At 38.1% G+C, this 18,243-nt stretch overlaps 1 protein-coding gene across 3 annotated transcripts in view; it reads left to right on the top strand.

Annotated features, from left to right (window-relative positions):
- znf536 (zinc finger protein 536) overlaps positions 1 to 18,243 on the top strand; it is a 220,411-nt gene that overhangs the window by 180,193 nt on the left and 21,975 nt on the right. Inside the window, exon 7 of one of the 3 annotated variants that reach the window (XM_073835846.1) lies at positions 12,919 to 15,177. The exons of the other annotated variants lie outside the window; for them this stretch is intronic. Coding sequence (XP_073691947.1) covers positions 12,919 to 13,010 — 92 coding nt within the window. The 3' untranslated portion in view covers positions 13,011 to 15,177. Of the gene's footprint in view, positions 1 to 12,918; positions 15,178 to 18,243 lie in introns of those variants that run through there. 3 annotated transcript variants of the gene reach the window in all.

Raw genomic sequence — 18,243 nt, 5'->3', positions numbered from 1 at the left:
CTGAAGTCTCTGACAGATTGTGTGGTGGAGAGCCATGTCAGCAGGAAGGGTTACAGCCTGGACACACCAACACATCCAGAAGGTTCTCCACAGGACTCTGACGGACCGCAAATGCTGGAATAGCTTTCCAGGGTTCCAGTGGACCTCAGAGATCAAACGAAGCAGCGGGAGTGTGAGAGAACGAGAGAGATAGAGAGAGAGAGAGAGAGAAAGAGCGGGTTGTTTGGGAGGGGGGAAGAGGACGGGATCGTGAAAGACTGCGAGACTGGGAGAAAGATACAGGGGTAATGACATTTCTCTGACAGGGGTGCGGAGTGATACTCTGAGTTTTCTCTCTCATCCATTCGCCGCTGGTGGGTGGATCCGGGGCCAAACCCAACGGTTCCCACAATCCAGCTTTCTGAAAAGATTCATAATTACTCTTAAGAAGGTAATAGTGTCAAATGAATGCCTGCAGGAACAAAGAGTCTTATTATGCTTGCTTGTCAGCGTGTATGTGTGTGTGTTTGTGGGTGCGTGTGAACGTTCATGTGTATATCGGTCATCTATTGCTATTTTGTCTGGAAGAACAGCACGCAGTAGATGATGGGAAAGGGAAAGGAAACGCAGTGTAGTTTTACCCGGCCATCAAAGATCTCTTGTGTTTATTTGGGGTCTGTGTGTTGGTCTTACAATTGTTTTTGACTTTTTTTCCCCCCTTTGTAGTCCAGCAGAGTTCACAATGACTGAGACTCTTTCTCTCTCTCTCTCTCACACACACACATACACACATGTCTGAGAGTCGAGAGAAGTCTTCTTATTGGAAAATCTTTCAATAAATCAATGTGACTTTAAACACATTTCCCCCGTGACACCCCTGACCTGATAAGAACTCCGCTAATCTCTTTTGAGGCTGTCAGAGTGCTTTGAACAAAATCTAGTTCGCATCTATCAGCAAGGTTATTTGTCAATGACTTATAATCCTAGGTAAATTTCAGTGGTTTTATATTAGAGGCGGCTAAGGGTTCTCATGTCTGAAGTTTCTCAGGCTTGGGAAAAAGGAGGAGACCAAAGTGGAACAAAAAGAATGTTATGGATCTGCCTGCCAAAAACAATGAGAGTGAGGAAAAGCGGATAATTGTTGCGATTGTACTGAATATTTTAAACAGAAAGGGGCTTTTATTCGCTCGCCGTTTTGCCTTATTTTACTCGATGCGCTTTTATTGTTATTGTTATTTACATATTTGCCATTACGGTTTCCACGTGCCCGCCTTTATGCGCACTCCAAAATGATGTGGCTCTCGAGAAAACGCACGGCGTATCGTTCAAGCGAAGGCAGGGAGCAATCTGCAGCGAGTCGAGGCCTACTGGGTAATTTATGAAGTCTCAATTAGACAAGCACACAAAGTAATGATTCTCAAAAGCGCTTTGTCCAGCACATGGCGTATTAGATGCTGTCCATGCTTATTAGACCTGCCTCCCGAACTTCATAAACAGCATTCTCAGATGAATTATTAATAACACATTTGAGAGACTTACTGTTCCTTGACTGCCCATGGAAGCAGCTATTTAGGTTGAAATAGACTAAAAAGCATTTGTAATTGATAAAATTGCCATATCTAAACAGAAGAGGTCTTTAAGAGTGCGAAGTGGATTCGGAAAAGGCGAAAGCACAGTTTTTTTTCCCTCTCGCTATTGTCTGCATAAATAGTCATATTCTTGTTTCCATGGATAAATGCTTTCATATCTGCCAACTCATGTTTGGTCTTTACAGAGAACGTTAGATCTTCTGTTGTTTACAGGTTGTGTCAAAAACTAAAAAGCCTTGCCTTAAGTGCTTACACTGCACATAAATAGTTTGACATTTCATATTCAACAGCGCTTTACTTGTGCTAGTAAATAAATAAAAGGTAAACAAAGGCTTCGTTTCTGGTGCGCATATAACCCTGGATCTCGATACTCTCATATTCTGTGTTTAATGATCTCAGGTGTGTTTTCGCATTGAATTCCCATGATTATATATCTATTAAATGGAATAATACCAGGCTTTTTATGTCATTCTGATGTCACTCGTGTTTGTTTCTTCTAATGGCATCATTAGGTTGGCATGATTAGGCACTTGTGTGTGACAGAAACACATTACTGTTTATTAAAGACGTGAGTGGTCTGTTGAAACCAACACGCTGACACTTCTACTATTAGCCTTTGTGAGGTGTGTGTATATATTCCTGTAACATAAATCTGCCTCTTTATTCAAGGATATGCTTTGAGTACTACCAAAGCAGAGTTCAGAGTACAAGGCATGACCACACTAAGAGTCAACAGATGTTAGAAAAATGAAGTAATGATGTTTATCAGTTAATAATTTGCACATTATAATATATTACACTCATTTATAGTTAGTATTCCAACATGTGACTGACCATATAATTGCATACATTTTATGTAGAAGATTTATGTAGGACTGGGCAAAAGTATGTCAGATGAACATGTTTGGCTGTTTCAGCTACACTCATTACAAGCAGGTGCATAAAATCCAGGATACAGCCATGCAATCTCCTCTGACAAACAGACTTCCTTTGGGGAAAAGTCTGGTGTGAAAGAACTTGATTCGCCTGCACAAAGCATGAATCCCATTGAACACTTTTGGGATGAATTGGAACGGCAACTGCAAGCAATTGCACCTGACGTCTCTAGGTCTGAATGGGAGCAAATCCTTGTGTCCATGTTCTAACATATAGTGGAAAGCACTGAAAGTAGAGTGTAGATTGAATGGCCAACTCATTAATGCGTAAGGTTTTAAAATGAAATATTCGACAAGCAGATAGATTACTGTACAAGAGTTTGGGGTCAGTAAGTTTTGTATTTATGCATTTATTTAAAAAGGAATTATTACTTTTGTTCAGCGTTAATAGTGACATCAAAAGTGACAGTGAAGACATTTATGATGTTATGAAATATTTCTATTTCAAATAAATGCTGTTCTATTAAACTTGATCAGAGAATCATGAAAATGCATCACAGTTTTCATAAAATAATAAGTCAAATAATAATAATAATACAAATGAAAAATGATAATAAAAAGCGTTACTTGAGCACAAATCAGCAAATAAGAATGATTTTTGAAAGTTCATGTGATAATGAAGACGGGAGTACTAGCTGCTGATAAAATGAAAGGAAAAAAATACATTTCAAATAGAAAATATTATTGTAATAGCATTTTCAAAATTACTGTTTTCCAGATCTAACAAATTCAGCATAAGAGACTACTTTCAAAACCATTAAAAAAATCTTACTGACCCCAAACTTTTAACTGTTTTAACTCCATTTTTTCACTGTAATATGCTTGGCGGAGCTTTTACGCATTTCCTGAATGAGTCCAGAATCTCCCGATCAAAAACAAAGGCGATGAAGACACAGAAATGAGCGATCTCATATGTGACCCTGGACCACAAAACCAGTTAGAAGGTTAAATTTTACAAAACTGAGATATATACATCATATGAAAGCTCAATAAATAAGCTTTCTATTGATGTATGGTTTGTTAGGATAGGACAATATTTGGCCGAGATACATCTATTTGAAAATCTGAAATCTAAGGGTGCAAAAAAATCTAAATACTGAGAAAATCACCTTTAAAGTTGTCCAAATTAAGTTCTTAGCAATGCATATTACTAATCAAAAATTACATTTTGATAGGTGTACAGTAGGAATTTTACAAAAAATCTTCATGGAACATGATCTTTACTTAATTTCCTAATGATTTTTGGCATAAAAGAAAAATCGATAATTTTGACCCATACAATGTATTTTTGGCTATTGCTACAAATATACCCCAGCGACTTAAGACTGGTTTTGTGGTCCAGGGTCACATATGTAAGCAAATGCATATGAAAAATAATGTGATCATCAACAGTAAACATCATATAAGTGAAAACTGCCTAATGTTACGAAAGTGAAATGATGATTCAGTAAGTGGTAAAGAACTGTGAAGTTTTAGGGTTGCTGATAGAAGCATAGTAGTGCATCTTTTCTTTGATCATTGCACTGAATATGATCGAGATCCAACACGATTTTCTCAGCTTTTTACATTCAAGTGTTGATAAAAAAAGAATGCTTTAAGCTAGAATAAAACAGATTCCTTGTTCTTTATTTTGCTGTATTGCATGTTCAGATGTATTCATGCAACAAAATATTCTCGAAGCCATGAAATTTTAGATTAAATGTATCAAAAATGCCTGTGGTGGCTGGCAACTTTTTTCCAAAATGCTGGTGGGGAAAGAGTTAAATGGTATTGTATGTAGGTATGTATATTGTTTGGGCATCTACTCTACTTTAGGACATACTATGCATTTCTGGAAACAACAATATACCTTGCTTTTTGAAGGACATTGTGATTGCTGAATAGGAAGAACATGATGGTTTAATTAAAAACACCTTGACTTGAAAGCAAACACAAACACTTAAAAACTAAAAAAAGGACTGTAGTTAATTAAAGCAATCCCTGGGCTCACAAATTCTTACAACACACATACACACAAAGGTGGGCTTTTCCAACATGCGGCAACCACCTCTTTTTAACAGGGGAAATGGCTTTCACCAATTCCACAATCCCTCAATCAAACTCCCATATTTTACAATCACCTGAGAGTAGGAGCTCTCATCTGTGTGACAGTGAAGCTGCAAATCTTGGGGTCCTAAATCTCTCTCTGTTTAGCTCGCAGTCTTGCGTCGCTGTTGTCAAACCGAGCGCTCACCTCTTGGCCTCGCTGAAGAAACATCTGCGTTGTGTGTGGGGCAGAGGGGCTGTTTTGGCCGGCGTTCACGCACATATGCAGAAAAATAGAAATGTAAATAAGAGCAGATTCATAAATACTGCTGTCTTAATTGAGACCCAGTAAGAGTAAGTAGCAGATGTTAGAGCAGGAACTGTTGAATCATCAGAGACCAGTGGGGAAGCAGGCAAAATCATATTTAAAAAAAAGAAAAGAAAAAAAAAAAGCACTCAGCCAGGTGCTCATGATTTTCCCGCACTGCAATCCATGAAATGTGCCGCGCATGCATGGATGTGTGTGTGCATGTGTGTGTGTGTGTGTGTGTGTGTGTGTGTGTGTGTGTGTGTCACGTATGGATTAGGAGCCGTTTCCTTCCTCTAAAAACAAACAAAAAAGGCCTGCAAATGTGGAGAAAAATAGAAGTGACTCCGGAGGTGCCTGGAGTCAAAACTGCGACGCGTGTGCGAGAATAAAGAGCTGTTAAGACAGAACTATCAACGCTTAAGCTGCGACACACTCTCGCTCTCTCATCTCCGTCCAAACTCCAAAATGAACACAGGGAGACGCAAACCTAGTTTCTATCACATGTCAGAAGCAGCAAAAGCCTGTCAGCCTACATTCCCACTTAAAACATCCAAATCTCTCTCTCTTTTCTTCTCTTACGAGAGACTGTTGCTTGATCTGAGGAGAGTATGTACTAGCTGCTCGCTTGTGTGGGACCGCTCTCATGATTTCCTTCCCCCCTGGAAAACGCGGTGTGTGGATGTCAGGTTCCCTCTGATAGCTGCTGTGTTGGGACTGCTGGGAAACCAGAGAGAAGGTGGCACTGACAGGTCCCGCCGAGCAGGATAAAAGGACTTGTTCTGTTTCTACATTCTCTCTCTCGCTCGTTCTCTCCCTTTCTCTTTTCATTCTCTCTATTTCACAACATATAAAGTGACTGACAGCGTGGCACTGAAGGGACCTCGTCTGGAGCTGTCTGACTGACTCAGACGCAACGTTCGGCGGTGCGTTCCCTCGGCTGAGCGGTGCGACGTCGCACAAAATTAGTAAGCGAGAGCGGTGCGGTGCGCGATGCTTGCGCGAATAATAGCGCCGCTAGCTCCAGGGACCCCCGACTCTTCTAGATTAGGACTCACAATTAATACAACACATACGCGAGACAGGGAAAGAGAGAGAGGCCTGCTCAACACGATCCTATAGGAACATCTCAGACACTGAATGTTTATGAATGAGGCTGTGTCTGTTGGTCTCCTTTGTGATGAGCTTAAGTTTTTCTCGTTTTCTTAGAGCACATAAAAAGCTCTGTTTGTTTCCTGGTACTCATTGTTTTTGTGTACGCCATGTAGGAAGCAGCGGCAACAAAAGCAAAACTTTGCATTCATGTGTATGTCTGGGTCGTGCAAAATTCTGAACTGAAGAACTGGCTCCCATTGAATTTGTGAGTGTAGTGTTTAACCGAATTGGCCACACCCCACAGGAAATTGAATAAATTAAATAATAATTATAATAATTCAAATTCAAAAAATATCAACTTCACCATAGTTGTTTAATTTAAATTAATTAATATTACCTTTAATAAATTATCTATCTGAATTTTTTTTTTTCAAAACATTTGAAAAGTTTAGTTTCAAGATTTGTTTTAACCAGCTTTGCTTTTGTAATTCAAAATTACAATCTTATTTGTATTTAATTTTATGCTTTCAATTGATCAAAAGTAATGATAAAGACATTTATAATGTTACAAAATATTTCTATTTTAGATAAATGCTGTTGTTAAGACATTTTTATTCATCAAACAAACCTAAAAAAAAATTACTTGGCTGTTTTAAACATAATAATAATAAATGTTTTTTGAGCAAAAAATCGGAATATTAGAATGATTTCTGAAGGATCATGTGACTGAAGTAATGATGCTAAAATGCAGCATTGAAGTCACCGAAATAAATTACATTTTAAATATATTCAAATAGAAAATAGTTAGTTTAAATAGTAAAAATAAATCATAAAGTATTTATGAAGTATTTAATTGTTATTATTTTATATAATTAATATAATCTTTAATAAATTATCTATCTGAAAAGATTTGTTTTAACAAGCTTTGTTTTTGTAATGCAAAATTACAATCATATTTGTATTTTGTTTTATGCTTTAAACTGATCAAAAGTGATAAAGACATTTATGATGTTGCAAAACGATTTTTATTTCAGATAAATGCTGTCCTTCTGAACTTTCTTTGCATCAAAGAAACCTGAAAAAAATTCTACTCAGCTGTTTTTAGCAGAAAATCAGATTAGAATGATTTCTGAAGGATCGTGTGACTGGAGTACTGGGGCTAAAAATGTAGCTTTGAAATCACAGGAATAAATTACGTTTTCAAATATAATCAAATAGAACATAGTTATTTTAAATAGTAAAAACGTTTCAAAATTGTACTGTTTTTGCTGTGCATTGGATTAAATAAATGCAGGCTTGGTGAGCAGAAGAGACTTCTTTAAAAAAACATTCAAAATCTTACTGTTCAAAAACTTTTGACTGGTAATGTATATAGTACATATGTTTCTAAATATTTAACATTTTTAATTCAGTTGAAAGGCATACAAACCTTATGCATATGTGTGGAAGCAAGTGTGTGTGTGTGTGTGTGTGTGTGTGTGTGTGTGTGTGTGTGTGTGTGTGTGTTTGGCCTATTTAAGCAAGCCCTGCAAAATAAAAAGCATGATTCATTCTGCAATCGTCCTGATGAACAAAAAATGACCTCATGTCTTCCTGTTGTCAAACAAAAGATTCTTTTTTAAAACGCACGAGGGGAGGGGGGGGGGGGGGGTCAGACATGAAGCAAGGAATTTAAAACAACGTAACCCAAATCTCATCGGAGGGAAATGTGAGGCGCACACATTTAAGAGAAACAGACAATGACAACTTTTACCAGCAGCCCTGCCTCGACCTTGTTAGTGGGGCACTCTGGTAATCTGCGCTTAATGATTTTTCTCTTTTCTCCCTCGCCCTCCCTTCACCTCTCCCTCATTCTTCCTCCTTTCTCTCTTTTACATTAGACCACAGCTTGAGCTTGAACCGCAGAGTGTCACAGTCATTTAAGACGCAGCCCTAACGTTTTTTTCCTCCTCACATTCCGACGCCATTATGTTACATTGTTGCAGAATAAAGAGCCGTATTATGTTCCAGCAGTAAAGGGCACAAGTGGACTGAGTTTTTATCTGCTGAACGAATCAATCAGGATTATGTCAGTTGAAAAGAATCACAGACAGCAGTCGCCAGCGGACCAAGTCCGTGTGTGCGCGCCTTTCCGAGGCATACGTAAATATACGTAGCAGAAAAACGTATTTGTTATTGAATACTATCGCTTGTTGAGTGAAGTGTCATTTCGGCTACAAGAGCTCTGTTTTATTTTACACTGTTCTCTCACAGTCGGAGGATTGTGAGGACACTAATTATCATTTCAGCAGAAATGATTAGGAGATCAAATGGAGATCGAATGCCATTTCCTTCCATTAATGCGGGGGGTTTAGTGCGGCTGTCATGCCGTGGCCATCGCCGGGCCTGTGGGAAAAAGACTGAGGAAAGAATGGGGAGAGGCTTAGACCAGGGCGGGGCCTGGCCAAAGGGAATATTCATAACAACAGTGCACAGTGACCTCTGGAGAGACCGAAAGATCGTCCAGAGTCCGGATGAAACATTAAAATGTGCTCGGATGCTGGTTAAAATGCCTTTTTTCATTTATTTAGCCGTGTTTGTCCGCACTCAACGCCTCACGTGCCGGGGTGGAGGTTGTGCCCCGACGGTCGCCCCCTCACAACCTGTTAGTGAATGAGCACACAAGTGAGCAGGCATGAAAAGACCACAGTGTAGTCGGACAAATCGTTCCTCTGAATCCCTGTTAGCGGCTTTGAACGAGCAAAGAGTGGTAAAATTTTAGATATTGTTTAAATATCCTCTCCTCGCTTTGCTTGAAATGGATGATGGAAAATTTCAAAGTGCTGCATAGCCATTTGTATTGTATTTATGTATTGCAAAAAAAGGTAATAGATCAAGCACATTCCATTATCCCCTTATAAGATCATTAGCAAATATAATTAGATATGAAAAGAAAGTAATTTGGGTTAGAGAGGGAGAAAAGCGCTATCAGGCACAGAAGACAGATTGCAACATCAGTGTTTGGCTTTAAATTGCTCAGTGGAGGTAGTATCAGTGTGAGAATCTCTGCCCCAGAAATAGACTGAGTCAGAGAGCAAGACACATCCACATCCCAGCCCTCCGTTTTCTCCGGAAGACGACTCGGATTTGAGAGCTACCGTCTCGTTTCCTCGTCTTGAGGTTCGTCTGTGGATGTTTCTCTCTTTCTGGTGAAGACAAACAGTTTTTGTGTCGTTCTCTATCATCTGAGGCAGGTTTCCTTGCTGCCTAGTCATCCGGCGGAGTAACAAACACGCTGTTTGTTTTACCCTCAAAGTCGTCCTTTCCTCACGGTGCATTTTAACATGAAAAAGCAGAGGACTTTTTTCAAGTGTGCCACATGCACGAGGTCGCTTGCTTCTTTGTGCTCCTCCGTACACTTATCTAAAGGCAATCTGAACCCACACAAGCACCAAACGTACAATTCTGCCGTTTCCTCCAGAAACATTGGGTTTCTTTTTCGCTTTGAGGGGAGAGGAGAAGGGGGTGGTGTGTGAGGATTCTTCTAGTCTTTGTGAATCACTACAAATGGTATTCATAAACATCCTGTATTCATTAAAACCTTCTAAAAATATGATTTGGGTGCACTTCCTTGCGTTCGGCCCGCTTATATGTGTGTGTGTTTGCGTGTGTGTGTGTCTGTGTGTATTCGCACGCTGACTCGTATTTACATATTTATAAATACTGGGCTGTACAATGAGGTCTACCTTTGCCAAAAACAACTCTTTTCCAGCAGCACCGGATGCCTGGGAGAGAACAAAGCCACCCTCCGTGGCAGAATGTGCAGTGTGTGTTGTGTTTGCGTTCGGCAGGAGATGATGGCGAACCACATCACTTACATCTAGACTTCATTCATATCGAAAAACAGAGACTTGCAGACTAGCGAAAACAGCTGAACTCAAGTTTTCCTTCAAACAGAGGATATTGCAAATGGACTAAGCTCTTAGTAGCTACTTAATGTGGTAAAAGTTTCAGTCAGGAGGCCATGTGCAAAATAAATGTTCCCTGTTCCTTATCTGATTGCTTAAACATGTATCCAATAGTTCAGAAATTCATATCCTCACATTTTCCTCCAATTAAATGACCCCTGTTCTCAGGAAACCTAAAACGAGCGGGCCTTTGAAACACAAATATACACTAAGTAGATTTCACGGTAAAAATAGAATACCTGAGGGAGGTCGGGGTATAAAGCGGCCCTGTGTTTTAGATGGGAGCGCTCTTCGCCTTAACTCTGTGGTCCGGGAATAATAAGAAGCAGTTAGGAAATGTCAGGACTTTGACTCCAGACAGCCCCGCTTTTCCCCAAGTGTGCTGGCCCTTGTTAACTGAGCTTGCTTCCAGCCTTGTGCTGTGCTATTGTTCTGTCTGCCTTTTCATTTAGCCATTCTGTTAAGCATGACACATGTATTAACATAAGATGGATCCTGGAGCTATGTGTCCTCTTACCATATGTCTTGTATTACTTTCCAGGGCCCTCTCTGTTCTTACAGTGAGTGTATTATCAGAATTTTGCAGTAGAGGGCGCCACATTCTCTTGCTTCTGATTCACTGGTGGACCGAGTGTCGTTCACCATATAAAGTTTTAAAGAATGATTTTGTAACTTCTGTAACGTCGTGAAGGAATAATATTGATCATGCGAAAATAATTGAAAACGAATGCTTGGACAAACAAAGGCTCGTGATTCAACCTATGAGAAAACAGACCGATAACAACATAATTTGACAGGCCGGAGTATGATAAAGATTTCTAGGGTGCTGAAATAATTAAGCAATCACTCCACATGCGGACGGGGAGACTTCAAAATTGATCAGAACAGGAGGAGGAAAAAAAAAAAAAAAAAAGTTGCGAGGATCATAAAGTTGGTGTGCTAGTCTCCAGATCGCAGTGGCAGTTGTTTGGGGAAAAGAAATGGCGTCCTTAAATAATAACATTCCAGGTGGCTTAGTTAATGAAGAGTGAAAATCAAATATGGGGCGGAATCTGTAACTCATTACCAGAACTTTCTTTAAGAGGAAGTCACGAAGAGCACTGGCCCCTGGGAGACCAGGCGTTTTTAAAACTCGAGAACGTAATTTATTATCATTATGGTTATGATTATCTTAATTTCCTCACGGACGCAAAAAATGCCATCAGACAGCTGTAGAGCTGTGACCGCAGTATAGTCTTAAAAAACACTGCCAATCACTTCAGATTTGATAAATAGCAACCACTTTATCTGAGGATTAACATGAAATATCAGCAGGTTAAAGGAAAATGACATTGAGTAACAAGATCTTGTTTTCAACGCGAATTTCAATTCGGGGGCTTATACTGCCATCTCCTGGATAAACTGTGCACTGCATCCTTCAGTCTAAACAGTTGAAAGAAACCTTTGGTTTGATTTGGTTAACCTGATATTAATTTTAATTTATTTTTTAAGCAGAAATAAATTAATAGTACATTTAAAAAATGTTTAATTGTAAGTTTTAATGGTGCAGACTCCAGACACAATTAAATAGCCTAGTAAAAGCTGTTTTATTTTATAGACAGCAGTCAAATTCTACTCTTCAGGTTCTCCTGTTTTATTTGGCACGTTTTTGTTTGAGCAATAAATTCATCACATGAAGTTATTTCTGATACCTAACAGAAAACGTTTTTGCACTTGCTGTCAGTATAAATTCCAGATGACCAAAAACAAACATTAAAATGTTTCTAAATATTTCTCTTGCAGTTTCTCAAATAGTAAAGCAGTGGCATTTATAGTAAAGAAAAAAGTGTGTTTTTTTTATTTGCACAAGAGTAATTTGTATCTGAGAACGCAAAAGTGGTTAATTCTTTTTTCTTAATCTCGATCAGCAATTCAAAAGCGCCTGACATCTGAGCGGAAAGTGTGTCTGTTAAAGAAGAGCGCGTCTGAGATGTGCGCATAATGCAAAGCGAGTGGGCGTCAGCGTTATTGCTCTTTGGCAAATCTAAATGACGATGTTTTATTCCATTATTAGCGGGGAACTGACTCCTCGTTTCATTTCCATAACATTTCTTGCGAGAGCACACTCAAATAAATGCATGTTTTAATTTCATTTTGTCATTTTCATAGAGGCACTTTAAAAAAGAACACGACTCGGAAATGCACTCTGTAGATTTTATTGCCAAATAATTTTCTTAGGGGTTGTAGAGGGAATTAAACAACATTTATATTATTTAGTTCAAACGGCGATAGCACATAAATAGGAAAAAAAAAAAGCAGTAAGCATTTTCTCCGGATTCAAACTTCAGCAGTAATTGCACGAGTGCAATGTTCAGAGAGTTATTGTCTTTATATTACAAGACTTTATATATTTATATCTTCATATTAGAGCTGAAAGAAACTGAAAGTATTCAAATTACCCTCCTCCCGTATCTAATGCTTTATCTAATCATTTACAAAACGTGTTTTCTTTGGTGCCATTAAAGGTTATCCGTACATATGAATGGAAGGCTTTATAGGCAACATTTAAACACACAAACACAAAGCACAAATGCACCCTAAATCATATTTTTTGTATTATAATAACTGCTTTTGAAATCATAATTAAGTGATCAAAAGCAAAATGTGTTTTTTTTTTCTTTCAATCATTATTGTTAAAAACCTTTTGTCGTTCAAGGGCATCAAAGTATGTACATTTTGGTAACACTTAAGTGGACCTTAAATCACTCTAATTCATATTTTAGTCATTACTGACATAGTCATTATCAAAAGCTAATAACCATGAGAGTTCTTTGAATCTCACGTCCTTGAAGTGTTACCAAAATCCAAGATGCCAATTTAAAATGAATCACAGCAAACATAATAATATGGTTTGATTTGAATCTCTTCTGTTAATAATGGTTTGTCAAAAAGTTGTATGTATTTGTGTGAAAGAGAGAGAGAGAGAGAGAGAGAGAGAGAGAGAGAGAGAGAGGAAGGACACAGGCCGTGGTGTTAATCTGCGTTTGTTCTCTTAACCGTAGTTCATCTGTGGGCGGAGGAAGAGGCGTCCCGACGATTTGGCCCTGCTCTTACCCCTGAACATAGCCTAACTGACACAGAGATGCAGGACTAATCAGAAACTAACATCACCTCCCCCTACTGGACTGAGCGGCCAAGAGCAGGCGACGGAAAAAGAGGAAGAGGACTATGTGACTATGAAGGACATTATCTTATCAAAAGCATTATTTAACGTAAAAGACTTCGAGTGAGAGAAAAAAAAAAGACTAATGAAACAGACGGCTCTAATGAGATGGTTTCCTCCACGGGAAGAAGGGAAGAAGATTTGTTGATGTTTAGTGAGCTGGAAACAAGGAAAAAAATTTTTTTGCTTCCTGTGTTTTATGTGTCTTGAAACCTCCCTTGTGTAGCTGATAAATACTTTCTGTGTTTTTAATTGCTTTTTTGACCTAGTGAGGAAACTTTGAAGTGCTTGTCCCTCAGAGCAACACATTCCTTGGACCAAGATGGCGGCCAGTTGCCTGTCTCAGAATGAGAGAGTGAGAAACTGAACAGACTGAACTGAACCTCTCTCTCTCTCTGTCGGTGTTTCTCACTGCCCACTGTAACTTCACCAGTGTTATTTGTCTGAGGCTCCCTAAACCGTTCCTCTGGACGTTTGGACCAACCCACTACACGTTTGGAGACCAAGCACACTCTTGTGAAAAACTCAGCACACTCTCAGCAGTCAGTGCCTGGATGTCAGAGCAGAAGAATGACAATCAGGAAACGAGAGAGAAAAAAAAAAAAAAAAAAAGGGAAGCTACGCCTTTTTCTTTGAGATCTGGCGACGTGATTTCACGATTTGTTTTCCTGATGTGTTTGTGAGACGTTCAGAGCTGAACTCCAGAGAAAGAGGACGCTGTAGCACTGGAGACTCAAACCAGCCGAGGTGACAGAAGAACTAGTTTACACCGAGCGTGTCTGATGAAACGGCACGAGCCAAGGAGACTGCGAACGTGCAGCCTGCGGAAATCAAAGAGAAACGCGGCCCTTAACCCTACATGCTTTGATCTCAGTCTTGCTCACTTCAAGTACTCTGGTTATGAGATTGTGTTTGTAATATACTGCCACCAATCAGTGTTGCAAAGTGTTACTGACTACTGAAATGGTTTGATGTATTCAATTATTAAAGAAAAAAAGAAAAGAAAAAAGAAACATGCAAACAAGAAACAAGTATTGTCTAGCCATAGATACAGTCATGCGTTGTTGCATTTACAAAGCTAGCTGTTTTAGAGTGTAGGTATTAGATTGGAGTTTTCTTCTCTAGTACTGTAATTTTTGCCTTTCACCTTTGTAAAATACCAATAACATTAAAAGAAAAGGAAAAAAAAGAAAGATTGACAATCTTCTTCTGTTGCTGCAAGCGTATAAATCCATACAGTATATATACCCATGCCTCACGCAAGCGAATACAAACTGAGGTCCCCCCTCCTCTCCCCCCCCCCCCCCCCCCGAAGTATTTTGCACTGTGATAGTAAATGAAAAACCAGTCTATACAGTACGCAGATCGCTAATGGAAAATGAAGGTGCGTGTGTGCGTGCGTGTTTGTGCGTCCCTTGACGTTGTGAACTGATATTCTCTCTATTCTTTTGTGAACTCTGCTGATTTGGTCTGTGTAGTTCAAACTATCTCATCTTACGATGGTCATCTCTGTTGCTTTGAGAATCAATTCAATGAACTTCCCAGTAAGTCATTGTGTGTAGACTCCACTGCGTTCGAGTCTGTTCTCTTCAGATATATTCATATATAATCTTTAGTTGTCCTCTTTCCAAAACGTATTTCTAAAAAGAAAGGAAAAAAAAAAAGTCAAATTTGTTTTTATAGTTTCCACGCAAGGTTATGTCATCTTGTAAGTGCTACAATTTAAAAAAAATGATTAAAAAAAAAAAGTCTCCAAGTGAAGCTGTTTAGTGAACTAGTTTCGGTAAACTAGTACAGGTTACGTAAGGTAAAGGAATTATGACAGGGAGGGTCAGTGATAGGATATGTTTTGACCAATCCCTATATACACTGGTTATAGATGAGCACACCTCTGGCTCCCTCCTCTGTGTAGTATAACTGAGCATCTATCTCTCTCTTTCAGTCGTTCTGGACTAATATATGAGCATTCCACACCTCTGAGCTGTCTTGTGGACTGTATGATTTTCATTTGGTTGCTGTATCCTCATGGCAGATGCTTTGTTTTGTAACTACTGAACTGTACTTATAATGAGAAATAAAATGTATTCAAACTATGAAACACCAGCGTGAACAACTGAGCATTTTTCTGCTACTTGACCAGATTTGCCATTTTAAAATTGATCTTGTGTGAAAATGAAAAGGGTGCAGTAAGTGTTAAGGTACCATGCATAATTTTGTATTTAGCACTTAATTGTAAAAAAAAAAAATTCTTACTATATATGAATGTATATTCTAATTAACACTACTAAAACTAGTTTTATTTCTACACTCTTAAAAATAAAGGTGCTTCACGATGCCATAGAAGAACCTTTTTTGTCTAAATGGTTCCATAAAGAACTTTTAACATCTGAAGAACCTTTCTGTTTCACAAAAGGTTCTTTGTGGTGAAAGAAGGTTCTTCAAATTACAAAAAGGTAAGAAAGAGATGGTTCTTTAAATAACTTTTGATAGAATGGTTCTTTGTGGAACAAAAAATGGTTCTTCTGTGGCATCGCTGTGGCATCGCTTTATTTTGAAAGAGTGTACTTTCATTACACTTAATCACATTGGAAAAGTCACACGTGGTTAGTTCTTTGTCTGTGTACTTTGGTTTAAAATGATAGGATAGGTCCGACATCATTCTTTTTTTTTTTTTTTTTTTTTTTTGTAAAGGGCATTTGACTTTCTTTGCACCAGGCTTGTGCACAATTCAGAATTTCAGAATTGGCCGCCATACAATTCATGAGTTGGAATTTGAATTGAATTGACTCCGCCACACAGGAAGTTGAATTTGAATTTGAATTTGGAATGACAGGAAGTGGAATTAAATTCATGGCAATTCAAAGACATTCCACACAGTCATACAACAGAAAGAATGTGTTGAATCTCACATACAATTACATTAATTTAGTAATTTTATAGCATAATTTCATTACACACTCCTCAACCCTGCATACATTTTGTTCCAACATATAGATAATGATCAAATTCTTGAAATAAATTACTCCCTCAATGTTTGATTAGTTTTGTTCAAAATGTTATTTTCATTTCAAAGTAATCAAATAACACAATGTAATCTGTACAAGTAGTTCAAACTCATATCATTTATAGAATATGTAATGAAATCATATCTGACATATATTGTAAAGCTTCATTGTTAAACACTTCACTTAAGTATATGAATTTCTTTGAAATTGTATTGAATTTCAATTCTGCTTCCTTTAATTCAAATTCGAATTGTAATTCTAGATCCTGTTTTTGACATCAATTCAAATTCAAGAATTGAATTGGAATTTAGGAGTCATTCTCAATTCAATTCTGAATTGTGCACAAGCCTGCTTTGCACGTTCGCTTTGTAATTTGTTCACGTAATGCATGAGGTCGAGCTAGTGCAAGATGAGCATTTGTGGTTAAAAAATCTAGAAATGAGCTCTTGGGAGCTGCACTGAAACTGCAATTTGGACCTTCAACCCGCTGGTCCCCCATTGAAGTCCACTATATGAAGAAAAATCCTGGAATGTTTTTCCTCAAAAAACGTAATTTCTTTTTGACTGAAAAAAGAAAGACATGAACATCTCGGATAACATATATGAAAAAAAATATCAGATTTTTTTTATTCTGGAAGTGAACTAATCCTATAAGCAGCACAACCGTTTTCAGCATTTATAATAACAAGAAATGTTTCTTGAGCTCAAAGTCTGCATACTAGAACGATTTCTGAAGACTGGAGTAATGGCTGCTGAAAATTCCACTATGGGAGCACACAGATCGTTTATATTTTAAGATATTTTAAAATAGAAGAAGTTACTTTAAAATTAAATAATATAAAATAATATAATTACATTTACCCTCACATTTGTAAGGTTTGCACTTCAAGACAAGTGGAAAATCTGCCACGAACAAGACTAAAAACACACCGAACATATATTTAGTGATGTAATGTAATGCTGTTTGAGTAAATATATCTTTTTTAAAAAAACTGTTGATATTTTACTGGAAAGGTAAAATACATAAAATGATCTTTAATTCAACTAAATAATTATAAATCCAGCATTCTCTCAAACAGAACTGCGTAGATACACACAGGGCACTGTTGTGAGCTGAGGAATCGTGTGATAGACAGCAGAAACGATAAATTTCTCTGTCCTCCTGTTTCTCTCCACCCCGACTCCCATGTTAAGTGTAGTACATGGTGTTAGCTGCAGGGCTACAGGCCTGTGTGTATGTGTGAGTGTGTGTGTGTGTGACTTGGGAGCGGTGCGGATTATGACAGCTCGCATTACCAGCTGTGTTCCTGCTAACTGTGGCTCTCTACCCTTGGGCTATAGCCGTGTTAATTCCCCAAACCTGTGAGAGCTGGAGACTAGTGTGCCAATTGATGCTCATCCTCCTTTTTCATTTATTTCCTTTGCCTTTCCTGACTTTTCAGTGAAGACAGTACATTCTATAGTCCATGTGAGCATACAATTGCCCCTTCACAGGAACTTTGATTGACAGGCAAAATGACCAATCATAATGCAGAATCTGCTATTTTAGTTTTAGTAGATTAACGTCAGTGGACTTGAACTTGAAAAATGGTTTGTACTGACGTCTTTCCGCACTGAAACAAGATACCTTATGATGTTTGTTTATTTCATGCTGTAACTAGTAAAGAGGAAGAGATGATCAGTTCATGTGCCGCTTGTACTGAGGCGCTACAGCAATCTGTCACATTAACACATTAAAGAGCCACAAAAAGTTTTATTGTTTGAATTTCTTAAAAAAAATAAAAAAATAAACAACACTAAACTCAGACTGTTTCATACGTAAAGTAACCCGATGTTTCTTGTTTGTTGGTGTATTGTCAGTGTCTTCTTTGCTACCGTGATGTATTTTTCACTGTTAGAGAACAGGATGTGTGGCGTATGTGGCATAAATGAGACTAAATCACCTTTTTTGACGTTTCCAAGCAGTCATGTGAGCTAAATACAGTAGGCAGATACATTTGAGGTCTGCAAAATCTGCAAAATGTTAATTATTTTAACAAAAATAAGAGGGATCATACAAAATGCATGTTATTTTTTATTTAGTACTGACCTGAATGAGATATTTCATATGAAAAAGATGTTTACATATAGTCCACAAGAGAAGATAATAGTTAAATTTA

This window comes from Garra rufa, chromosome 3 (assembly GCF_049309525.1).
Source record: "Garra rufa chromosome 3, GarRuf1.0, whole genome shotgun sequence".
Classification (NCBI taxonomy): Eukaryota; Metazoa; Chordata; class Actinopteri; order Cypriniformes; family Cyprinidae; genus Garra; species Garra rufa.
This window is presented reverse-complemented; position numbering and strand designations above follow the sequence as displayed.